The sequence below is a fragment of the Phyllopteryx taeniolatus genome, chromosome 11, assembly GCF_024500385.1.
Source record: "Phyllopteryx taeniolatus isolate TA_2022b chromosome 11, UOR_Ptae_1.2, whole genome shotgun sequence".
NCBI classification, from domain to species: domain Eukaryota; kingdom Metazoa; phylum Chordata; class Actinopteri; order Syngnathiformes; family Syngnathidae; genus Phyllopteryx; species Phyllopteryx taeniolatus.
Genome location: NC_084512.1, coordinates 24,434,390 through 24,446,986, shown reverse-complemented (window position 1 = coordinate 24,446,986; position 12,597 = coordinate 24,434,390). Strand labels below are relative to the sequence as shown.

The window sequence follows — 12,597 nt, the reverse complement described above, 5'->3', positions numbered from 1 at the left end:
TTTTGAACTTTGTGTCCATAACAGTGCGGAGGGTTCTTTTCCTCTTTGGCCCGGAGGACACGACGTCTGCGATTTCCCAAAACAATTTGAAATGCATGATTATTTGCTAAAAACAATAAGGTTTATCAGTTTGAACATGAAATAGCTTGTCTTTGTAGTGCATTCAATGAAATATAGGTTGAGCATGATTTGCAAATCGTTGTCTTGTGTTTTTATTTGTTGAATACAACGTCCCAACTTCATCGGAATTGGGCTCGGTAAGAAAACAAAACAAATATAATAATACAAAAAATGGACAATTATCTACTACTAATACTACTAATAATAATATAGATTATTACAATAATACAAATGGTGATGATATTTAGGCACTTTAAAGATACAAGGAGAATATAATACAATTGAAGATATTACTATAATAATGAGTTCTAATCATATTTGTATTCAATGTGTATATCTTTTTAAAATGAATTCCTGAATATATTCATATGTGTATTTTGCAGCGCGTTTTACTGAGAGCTGTTTTCTAATATTGGGACTCTCAACTAAAATGGCGAGCTTCCCCCTGGCCCCCTTTTTTAATTGATTGTGACCATTTGGACACTTTTGTGAGCGTTCGTTCCTCGAGTGTACCTAATGAAGTGACCACATTCTCGAATCTCACACAACAAAACCACACGCATCAGGATGAATCCTCACTTTTGACAATTCCTTTTAGAATCTTAATCCAAAAACATCCCTTGAAGATGAGAGGGAGCCGCGTGGCCGCACTGCACGCCGGGATTTCTTTTCTGGGGCCAAATGAATGCAGTGCGGACCGACTGGATTTGGGATGCGAACGTCATCAATGGGGATCAACAGCCACAACGACCGACCACGACGGTCCCGATTTACGACGCTTGGAGGTTACGAACACGTACGCGCCATTATTGGACTTTGCCGCCGAATAACTGAAACTCAACCTGCTAAATCAGTCATGGAACCAGATATTAAACAGTTCAATTCTGGGGATGGATTTTTTGGATTTGATAACACAAATTAACAATTCTATTTTCTATGAGATTTTGTGGGGGAATTATTATTTGTTAATAAAGTTTAAGTTGTCTAAACCGAGGACCAGCGTTAACTCATTCAGTAATGTAACTGCAGGATCACGAACATTTGAATTCTGGTATGACGTATTTCCTATACAAATACAAATATCGAAACACGTAGCCTGTAATAATATACAGTATACATAGTTTTAAAAAAGATTTAACAAATTATGAATAAGAATAATGATCAAATAGTTGTCGTTAAAGCAGACATCCCATCAGTACTCTCAGCAGAATAAGGAGAAGTTTTGGGGAATAATTATGTATGTATTACAAATCATCGAAATTATTGTCAACAGTACACATATCATGTTCAAAATAATGTTCTTACATATTTGTAACATAAATGGAAAAACTACAATATTTTAGTACGAACCAAATACCGGATTAAGAAAAACAACAATTTGGCCATCACTGACGCGTTGCCGCAATGACGTCATCACGGATTGATTCCCAAACCCATTTGGCGTCTTTATCAAACAAACATTCTGCCTCTTAATCCCTCCTGACCATCATTCGGATGACTTTTTTCTTCTTTTATTTTTTCTTGTCTCTTGTTTCCTGTTGCACTTTTTTTTTTCTTGTTTTTTCTCCCCTTTTCGTCGCGCAGGATTAAGCGGATCGTCCCGTGCAGGCCGCGACGCTTCATCGGGATTGGCTGCGAGGGGAAGAAGAAGAAGAAGAAGGAGGGGCAGGGGGGGGCAATCTTGAATTAAGCAGATCATCTCTTGTTGGGGACGAGAGTGGCTCCATTTCAGAGCGCCCCCTCTTCATCCTCCTCTTCTTCATCACCACCACCATCCTCCTCATCCTCATCCCCTTCATCCCGCAGGTCCAGTTTTGCACGAGAAGCTGATCCGAGCTTCGGTCCCCATCAGTTTCCAGGACGGGCTCACCTGTCAGCATGTTCGCGCACTGGGAGGTTTGCTTCTACATTTTCATCGTGCTGCAGGCGCACGTGAGGTCCTACTGCTGCTGGTGAGTCCTTCGCACTTCTTCTGCGGCTGTTGCACGGAAGGAAAGCGGGCAAAAAAAAAATGCATTTGGCATTTAAAAAAAAAAAAAAAAAAAAAAATTGGGGGGGTGGGGGGGCGGGGGGCTTCATTTGCAAAGTTTAGCACCGGATCTTCTTTTTTTTTTTTTTTTTTTTTGTGTGCAAGATTTCAGAGAGGGAGACCACTTGCAAGTGCACTTTCTCAGAATTTGCTGTTGACAATGAAAGAGTGTCAAACAAACATTTATGTTCCAAATAGGAATATTGTCATCGAGAGCAATTTCTTTGCAGAAAATGAAAAATGGTCGAAATAAACAAAACGACAAACCAAAAAAAGTGCTTTTTTATGCAATGTATCATTGTCATCTTGATTCCATGTATTGGCATGTTTTGTTAAATAGCTATTGATATTTTATACATAAAATATGCCATTTATGACATAATTAATTAAGGATATTTAAAAAAAAAAAAAAAAAAACTTTTTAAATTAAAATGTTATTGATGTAGTAAGTAAGTAAGTAAGTGAGTGAGTGAGGAAGTATATAAGTAAGTACATATGTAAATCTTCTTTCTATAGCATAGAAGATAGAACATAGAATGTACTTCACATAGTTCTAGAATACTGTACATAAGCAACATATTACATTTGAGTTAATACAAGAAAACAAAAAAAAGAAGAATCTGTAGCTGATCTAAACTGGTCTCTAAGTCTTTGCAAGTTATTATACAACATGTGTTGTACCTACTAAATATTACATGACATGACAGTAATTATAGTTTTTAATTGTTTTCCCCTGCAATTAACAAGTGCAAAATAAAGACAATCACTCCTTTCTCCTTGTTTTATATCGTTTTTGTCTGCGTATTTTATGATTTGTAAACCATCTTCGAGTACCCTTTAAAAGTGCTCTAGAAAAGAAATGTATTCTTATTATTGTTAGAAATTCAGCGTCTAGGAGTCCTATTTTAAGTAACCTAGTCTCTGCCTCGAGTTTCGACAAACGTACCGCAACGTACTGATCTCCGTTGAAAGAAATGCGCCACAGAGAACATCTATTAGCAACCTGTGACTGCAGTTGTAGAAATGATCCCTCCCGATTTATAGTGCGGCAATGCCTGCGTGCCTCCACTCGCTAGTAAATAGAAAACAGAGAAGTGTTCGATATTCACGGACAACCTATCGCAGAGAAATGATCCACGTCTTTGCCACTCATTTCTAGAAATATACCACATAGAAATGATGATGAATTATCGTAACCCCTACTTATTTTGAGTTGTTGTTGTTTTTTTTTCGCGATTTTTGGGGGGAATTATTATTTATAAAAAAAAAAAAAAAAAAGCAAAAAAAGTTGTCTGTTTTTTTTCATGGCAATTATAATGAGCGTCAATTTTATTTGTGGGGTCAATTGAGCTCCACTGTATTTTTCATCTTCTTCAAAAACGCCTCATATCAATTTGAAGGTCTGTAGGCCGCCTTGCTCGCACATGCACAGATAATATAACAATACTCACAGGCATATATTTGTTGGTTCTCGATTAAAAAAAAAACCCGACTAATAGTACAGCATCTTACTGAGTCACTTACAGTAGTAGGAGAAGAAGAAGTATTCTTCTTCTTTGTTTGTGTCCGTATGACCAAGGCGGGCACGCCAGAAGGAGCAGCACAATGAATTGAATTGAAACATTCAATCATGACGTACAAACTGTTTAATCCACTACATTCTGTTTAACTGTGTAATTACTTTATGCTTTTATCAAATATAATCGATAAGAGTGCTATTTTCCTCACTTTTTTTTTGGTGGTGCCATTCATTTCAATGGCGAACCATAAATTCGCAATCCGTTTATGAACACTTGCAGTTTTTTCATCAAATGTCATACATAGCAAACTATGTGCTTCAACTTTTCCTCACTCAATATGACTTCAAATGATTTCTCACAGACCCCCCCCCCCCCCCCACCCGCCCCCACCCCTCCCCATTCATTTCCTGACGGATGTAACTTGTCACTAAGTTGCAAAGAAATAGCATCAGTGAGTATTATGGGATATTTCAGTCCACATGTGCGACGGTTTCCCATGCGCTAATGAGCGGAATGTGTTATGGACACTGAGCCTCCGCCTGAGTTGAATAAGCTGTCTCCTTTTCCAGGTCAGTGAATAATTTCTTGATGACCGGACCCAAGGTAAGCCAACTTCCTTTTGATCTCCGCTTCCCATCCCCACACAAAACATGCTTCCTTTCCCCTCTGTCTGTCCGTACCTGCGTGGGATTAATGCAGCTATAGTCTTCCTCATTCTTTTCCCTCTTGCATGCGTACACTTGACCTTACTGAGAGGTTGTGTGTGTGTGCGTGCGGGCGTGCGCGCGTGTGTACCGGGCGGGTGAATGTGTTAAGAGGCAACGGGCGGCTATTGCTTTAGTGGGTGGTCATCATTAGCGAAACCCTGGGCCCCTGCATGTGTGTGTTTGTGTGTTTGTGTGTGGGAGGTGCTACAAAAAAAAAAAAAAAAAGGCCACTTGAGACATATTAGCCGTCGATGATTCACACGCTCGCGGTGGCGGGCCGTTCATTTGGTGCCCGATCCACCTCTTGATACCGCCACGATCACGGTGAAATTGGTGAAAGAACCACTTCTATTGCTGGTTTAAGCTCCGTGGGCCGGCACTGCTGATTGTGGAAGACCCGGGCAGATGACATTGACATGGTAACACAGGCTGGAATCTCATTGGACAAAAGCAAAGGCAAAACAAAACAAAAGCAATTTGCTATTTGCAGATCCACCTACAGTATTTTTGTAATATTGTGCTCTGTCTAATATAAAAGTATTCATTTGTGACCATCTTGTGGCATCTTGGTGCCACGGAACTACGTTGAAGTGAGGGGAGGAGCTTCATATATACATGCCACCTGGAAAAGATTTATTATTCTCAAAAAAAGAAGAAGAAGAAAAAGTGAGAATACCGTCTACGATATAATGTAATAATGTGCTAAGACGTCACACTTCATTCAAGAGCCCGTTGACCTGACCTGCCTCAATAGGTGCTGCTGTTTTGGTTAGGAACCAACTTCAGCTGGTCTCGGACTCGGCAGCTAACTTTTTATTATCTGCGAATATCTGTGAACTGAAATAATGACTAGTTAGGAGCACGACTTTTTTGTTCTTTTTCTGATGACAAAAGATGGGCATCTGTTTTTGGGGAAATACAATATATTGCTATTTATTTTAACACATACAGAATACAAACATACACTAATGGCATCATTAAATCGAATGGAAGAATTCAACTCGTACGTTTTACTTCAATTCAATGGACATTGCGCTGCTCCTTCTGGTCCGCGCGCCGTGGCCACCCGGGGGCAGTATAATACACATTTACCAAATGAGTCAGTAAGCTGCAGTAATATTAGTCGTTCTTGGCAGAGGATAAAGAATATCTCCAACACCACACGGTATGTCCAGTTTTTGCCCGCAAGTCAAAGCAAAAAAAACCGTCCAACGCCCAACGGCGGCTTTTGCATCTTAGAAAAACTTGCAAGTCAGTTAGTTCACTTGTATCTCAAAGCACCACTGTATGCTGGATCGCTCTGCATGTAGCGCACATGCTGTGAACCGCATGCTGCGATTGTGCCCCGCGCAGGCGTACCTGATCTACTCCAGCAGCGTGGCGGCGGGCGCCCAGAGCGGCATCGACGAGTGCAAGTTCCAGTTTGCGTGGGACCGCTGGAACTGCCCCGAGAGAGCGCTGCAGCTGTCCACGCACAGCGGCCTGCGCAGCGGTGAGTGCCGCACTAGTAGAACAACTAGGCCGCACTGCTAAAATACTGTCATTGTCTTAGGAGTGTCGAGTGTCGAGTGTCGTGTGTCCCCCGCCCCCAAACTGTTAGTGTCACTTTTGGCCTGCTAGTAAGACTTTAAGCTCGATATCCTTGATATTCAGCTTAAGATCCATTGATGAGTACACGCTTGGTCCTCACTAGTAAGACGATTCAGCAATCAGCACACTAGTACACCAACAAGGGCGCACTTTTCAGCACAGTTCCGCACACTATTATGACAACTGGTAGAATTTTTTGGGTACATTTTTTTTAGGAATTGTCTTGCTAGTGAGGAAAAAGAGCACACTAGTACATGTAGCGATATTAAAGAAATGCTCTAGTAGCTTTCCCATAGTCTGGGACTGTTGCGTTCACTTGTGTCGCATGTGCCAAAACAAACACGCTAATCCAACACACTCACCGGACCGGCGCTTGAGAACGCTTTGCACCGAGCCAATTGGCATCGGCCGCTACGCCGTCCGAAGCAACTCGTCGGACATTTGATGATGTGCGACGGAGAGCTGCGTGTTGTACAAAACGTTACGCTCGGGCACAATCGTTACTTGAACAACATGGTTATTATTGTGATTGTTGTTTTGCAGTAATGTTGAAATGGCTTTTATTTTGTATTTTCTTTCTGTTTAAAGAATAGAATAATAATAACAATCATGATAATACAAATAAATATAACATTTGCTATTACAGTATGTTATTTTAGAATTGTTATTATCATTATGATTGTCTTAATCATTTCATCTTTTTTTTAAAATAAAAAAATACGAACAAATATTCTATTGTATTGAATAATATAACATTTTAATATTCTAGTTAATCGACCGAATCTGCTATTTTTTGGCCACTTTTTGACATTTTTTTTTAAAACAAACATATGAACGCATTATACTATTGGACAATGATAATGACGTTCAAACGAATATTTTTTAAAAATGGGCCGATTTTTTGACCGATTTTCCCCTCTGTTGTAAAGTTAAACAAAGGCAAAAAGTATTGGAAAACAATAATTCATGTCTTTATTGTTGTAAGTGTTAAGGGACCCCCCAAAAAGTTCTTTTATGAAATATATATATCTTTTTAAAATGAATTGGCCGATTCAGAATTTTCTTCTGCCAAATATTTGAATTGGCATCGGCCTAAAACAAAATCCATACGGGTCGGGCCCTGCTTGTGGTTGCATGACTTGCGCTACAGTTCCACACGTTCACTTTGTTTGAAAAGGTTATTTTATGACACTTTTTCTTCTTCATAAGAAATCCTTTAAAAACAATATTGAACTAAATGATCTTAACATACTTTATCATTATAGAACTAGAAAATATCAACAAATATTGATTGTAATTTGTGTTTCATTCTTGAATATAAATTGGAATATCAGTAACACACAAATAATGCAGTAGCGTTCCACACCTTCGCTGTACCCAATGAAGTGTCTTCCAAGAGCATACATTCAGGTTATTGTAATACAGCGCCCCCCGCCCGCTACGTCCCGTTTTTTCAAGTATGTTTTTTTTTTTTTTTTCTTTCTTTCTTTACACTCTACTTATTTCTGTCCTCACATGTGGGAAAGGAGAGCCCGCGGTCTCTAAAATGTACGCTTCGTGCTACGAGTGATGATGTTTACGCGAGTCTCTCTGCCAGCCAATCGGGAAACGGCGTTCGTGCACGCCATCAGCTCGGCCGGGGTCATGTACACGCTGACCAGGAACTGCAGTCTGGGGGATTTCGACAACTGCGGCTGCGACGACAGCCGGAACGGACAACGAGGTAAGTGACGTCCTATTTGCGTATCAAATATCGTATTTCATGAACCAGTGGGTGTAATTCCTTTTTACTACGACTAGCGATACTAGAATGTGTCGCAATGTCGTTGTCTTCACCATATCGGCTATGCAGAAGATGTGGCACCTGTAAAGCTGGATACACATGACAGTATATTGTAAGAGTAAGAGCATGTATCTAACAGCAAAGCGACGTTGAATATGATCGTCGCTTGGTGGATATTTTGCTCTTCTTCTTTTGTCGCTTTGTGTTGTGTGCGATCTCTAATAACCACAGCGTACATTGCGAACTTGTCATCTTGCAGGCGGTCACGGTTGGTTGTGGGGAGGCTGCAGCGACAACGTGGGCTTCGGCGAGGCCATCGCCAAACAGTTTGTCGACGCTTTGGAGACCGGCCAGGATGCCCGAGCGGCCATGAATCTGCACAACAACGAAGCTGGCAGAAAGGTACGCTCCGAGCTTATATTTTGTGTATGAAGGGTTACTATATTTCAGGTGGCCTCACGTATCCTCTCATAAAATACAACATACCTTTCTTTGTTCATATAGTTTGAACTTACAAGTAAGTATAAAGTATAAAACACCGTTTTTAAATTGTGATTTTAGTACCAAATTGGAGTTCAATCACGAACGAACGGAGGCTAATCCCAATATTTGAGTTCCTTTTCACTGACCTCGCCCGAGCCTGATTATCGGCGCACCTGTTCAATCGAGAAGAAATCGCTGAAAGGCAACCGGTCTGACCAAACCAAACCGGCCAAAAGCGTCAAGCAAATGCCACGATCCGAAGAAACTAACTGACATCTGGCGGTCTGGAAACAATTACAAAGTTTTAGGACTCCAGCGAACCACGGTGAGAGCCATTATTCAAAAAGGAGAAAACATATTTGCATGGTTTATGGCGTCAAGTGAAAGTTTCAGAGGATTTTTTTTTCGGCCCCCAGCCAAGTTCTGAGCTTTTCATTCCAAAATGTCACTCCGTGACACGTAGCCCCTATTTGAACGCTTCTAAACATGTTTGTTAGAAGAAATCAACTTTGAAAAATCAAACATTGTCATTTCAATGCACTGAATAAAACATACGTTTTCTCATAAGTGGCCGTTGAAAATATAAAGACCCCCATATAGGAGCTAGAGGGTTTGATATTTTTGGGACTCCTTTTTCAGCCCTCCAGCTGATTTGGTCCGTCTCCACAAGTGTGCCACCCAAGCGTCCCCTTTCACACGGCTATAAGTGAGGTGCCGCTCGTCCCCGATCGTAACAGTGTGTTCGCTGTAGCAGAAGGGCCTATTTACCGGCTCTCAATAACAATCCCTCAACTTGAGAATCGCAGGATCGCCGGCATGCAACCCTAATTGGAGATCCAGGGGAGCCAGACATTGCGCGGCGTTCCCCGTTTTTTTTAAATAAGTGTTTAGTTTGATTCTTGCAATAAGGATCCCGCATTTATGTTGGTCTTTGTCCGGCTCCGGGGGCAGTCTGAGGGGACCACAGGCGTGCAGCTGAAGTGCTCTTTGTCGACGGTGCCTTTGCGACCCCCCGTCGAGCCCCGGGATCCCCACGGCACCTGGAGCATCATTGTAACAGAAAAAAATGGGCACAGAAAGGAGAGGAAAAAAACAAAACAAACCCCCCCCCCTCTTTTTTCATATCCCCACTCAATTGGACGCTCCATTGGGTCTCGTCACTCTCGGAAAACATGATGATAATGAACGGGCTAAATAAATACTCCCGTTTCTTCGAGGTGGGGGCACAACGGGCACTCGATGTGAAACTTTTGGATTCACAGAAAGAATGAGAAGACGCACTCTTTTCAAGCGACAGATGTTTTGTGTCGGTTAAAGTCAGGAAGCGCCGGACGGCAACAAAAACACAGCCGAGGACCTCGAGGCGATCACCTTTTTCTTTGACCGGGAGTTCATGCTTCTGTTTTACTCGAGCTTGCCGCGTCGAGAACACAACACTTTCGTTTGAAAAGGCCTCGGACGCCGAACGTCCACACTGTTCGCTTTGTTTCGGGGTTTGTTACCGTCGAAATTTCGTTATTTGTTCCGTCACGCAAAATAGATTTTCTCCAAACTTTTGTGTCGTGGTTGGACACACTCGTCTTTGTTGCGAGCTTAATTTGCTCCTTGAACGCGGTCTTTGCTCGAAATAATTGTATCTCAAATCACCTTTCCCCATTGAAATGAATGGACAAGCCATTATCCGTTCCAGCCTAGCAAAAACAACAACAAAATAGTTAAAAAAAAAAAGGGAAATATAGCATTCCATAATATTGTATTTTATAAAAACATACAGTAATGACCATAATTAAATACAATTAAAATGAATTCAACAGTTTGTGCCACATTTTGCATCAATTGAACGGTCACGGTGCTGCTCCTCGGCCACTTGGCAGCAGCATATGACAGACCAAAATATTGTGTCCGGTGACATCTCGGCTTCTCTCAGCTCTGCAGTACGGCGCTAATGTTCGTTTTTCTTCTCAGGTGATAAAGAATATTATCTGTCCACGTGTGCTGCTGCATCGTTTGTGTTCAAATCTCCATTGCTTGAAGGGTTATAACAAGGGAACATTGATGCGGGTTAGCCCGTGCCTGTGGCGTGTCATTCTGTGTTAGCATTAAGCTAGCGGACTAGAGGCTATGTTATGGGGTTATGCTAAGTATACAACGCGTAATTCTCTTTGTTTTATGTTTAGTTGGACAGTAAACATCAAGAGCAGACTTTCTGCCAAGCATTCAATTGTACTTCCCGTCACTATATGTCGCTAGCATAGATGGATGGTTTATCCTGACTGCAGGCGGTGAAGGGGACCATGCAGAAGACGTGCAAGTGCCACGGGGTGTCGGGGAGCTGCACCACGCAGACCTGCTGGCTGCAGCTGCCCGAGTTCAGGGAGGTGGGCAACTACCTGAAGGAGAAGTACCACAGGGCTCTGAAGGTGGACCTCCTGCGGGGGGCCGGGAACAGCGCGGCCGGCCGGGGGGCCGTGGCCGAGACCTTCAGCTCCATCTCCCGCAAGGAGCTGGTCCACCTGGAAGACTCGCCGGACTACTGCTCGGAGAACCGCACGCTGGGCCTGCCGGGAACCGAGGGCCGCGAGTGCCTGAAGAAGGGCAAGAACTTGAGCAAGTGGGAGAAGCGCAGCTGCAAGAGGCTGTGCGGCGAGTGCGGCCTGGCCGTGGAGGAGCGCAAGGCCGAGACGGTGTCCAGCTGCAACTGCAAGTTCCACTGGTGCTGCGCCGTCAAGTGCGAACAGTGCAGGAAGACGGTGACCAAGTTTTTCTGCGTGAAGAGAGGAGGCGCCAGGGGGAGGAACGAGAGCGCGGGCGGACGACGCAAGACCCTCAAGCCCAGCGGGAAGCACTGAGCCTCGTCCGGGATCATTTAGGTCAAGAAAATGTCAAGTTGGAGAAAAGAAAAAAAAAAAAAGACAATTTCCTGAAAATAAGACACACACACAAAAAAGACACATTCAGGCTTTTTTCTTAATATGACATTTTACGACTGACCAGGGATTTTCTTAAAACTTTACATTTTTTCTCAAAATTAAAGTACATAGTGACAAGGTGAAAATCCGCCTCACGGTTCAGAGGTTGTGGGTTCCGATCCGGGGACCGCCCTTCCTGTGTGGGGTTTGCATGTTCTCCCAGTGCTTGCATGTTTTTGGGGTGTTTTTTTTTTTTTTTTTGCCAGGTACTCCGGTTTTCCTCCCACATTCCAAAAACATCCACGTTGCGATTGGCTGACAAACCGTCCACGGTTTGCCCCGCCTCTCGCCCGAAGTCAGCTGCGTCTCCGTCGAGAGCGTCACATTTAAAGGGAACGAGAGGAGCCGCTTTGATTGGCGGCGACGGAAGTCGGCTGTGAACGCTCCGCTGCCGCAGCGCCGCAGCCCGCCCACTTTTAGATCTTGCGCTGCTCTACGAAATTCCCAACACCGGTCCGGCACGCCGTTTACGCTGTTCCCGGATATAGAGTCCTCTCCTCCAAGTCCACTAGGACAGGCTCCAGCTCGCAGAGTGACGATTCGCAGGAGAGAAAATGCGTGGATAGTTTACGGTCTAAGGAAGAATGGAAACAGAAGTTCATTTTTCCCCAGAAATGTACAGTAACACAATGCAAAGTCTACTGATGGGATACATGGAATAACTTTAAGGAGCATCTTTCAAAAACAAATCACCTGTGTGGCTAATAAGTCGTCCGGATCATGGCAATCCATTTGGATTGAATCCTAACCTCGATGTATTTAAATGTACTGTATATAAGATGAAGCACTTTGTACTGTACATTGTTAATTTATTGCACCGCCTTCCCTTTAGTTGTATTGTTATTAGTTGTGTGTTTGTTCTCTATTCAGCTGTAATGTAAGAAGAATAAATCCTTCCTGGTATCAATTCGTTTCGGAGTAAACATGGCGCGACTCCTCGCATTGTTCCCGCAACGGCCGTTCGGGTCGTCAAAGAAAAGCCTTCAACTTCTCTCCGTCGTTCTCAATTTCGCCCCCACAACAAATCCCTCCCGTCCCCTCCCTCGTCGCGCTAATCCTCAAAAGAACGCCCGAGTTTCTTTACTGTTTAATACTAGTTTAATTAACTTTGTCCAGACGGAGTAGTATAGCCTGGAGGGGGGAGCTTGAAGGAGGGCATGAGGCAAGTCGGCCTTATAAAAATCAATTTTGTATGCTAATCTCCTTTTTCACGCCGCGCCTCCTTAGTTGGAGGCGGGGGGAAGAAATGTTGGGAAAACTTGTGCGAGGCTTCCTGCGGCTGTTTTATCCCAACGGGCCCACCTATTTGGCTCCTTTCACTCCTCTAGGGCCTGCCTTTGCTCGATTTAACAATGCACGCGGAGCTAATCAGCTCTCTCGGAAATGCGCCGCTGTC

The 12,597-nt window shown here is 43.1% G+C and overlaps 1 protein-coding gene across 3 annotated transcripts; it reads left to right on the top strand.

Annotated features, from left to right (window-relative positions):
- The first annotated feature begins 652 nt into the window (after positions 1 to 652).
- Positions 653 to 11,310, top strand: wnt8b (wingless-type MMTV integration site family, member 8b). 3 transcript variants are annotated; one of them, XM_061790943.1, is made up of 7 exons: positions 653 to 916; positions 1,927 to 2,072; positions 4,239 to 4,272; positions 5,730 to 5,868; positions 7,564 to 7,689; positions 8,009 to 8,151; positions 10,512 to 11,310. In XM_061790943.1, the coding sequence occupies exons 2-7, from the start codon at positions 1,999 to 2,001 to the stop codon at positions 11,079 to 11,081; spliced, it is 1,086 nt and encodes a 361-aa protein (XP_061646927.1). In that variant the 5' UTR covers positions 653 to 916; positions 1,927 to 1,998; the 3' UTR covers positions 11,082 to 11,310. The 3 variants fall into 3 exon arrangements, with proteins under 3 accessions (XP_061646927.1, XP_061646926.1, XP_061646928.1); XM_061790942.1 differs by having other exon boundaries at positions 1,705 to 2,072; XM_061790944.1 differs by having other exon boundaries at positions 655 to 916; positions 1,705 to 2,072; positions 5,687 to 5,868.
- Positions 11,311 to 12,597: the final 1,287 nt, after the last annotated feature.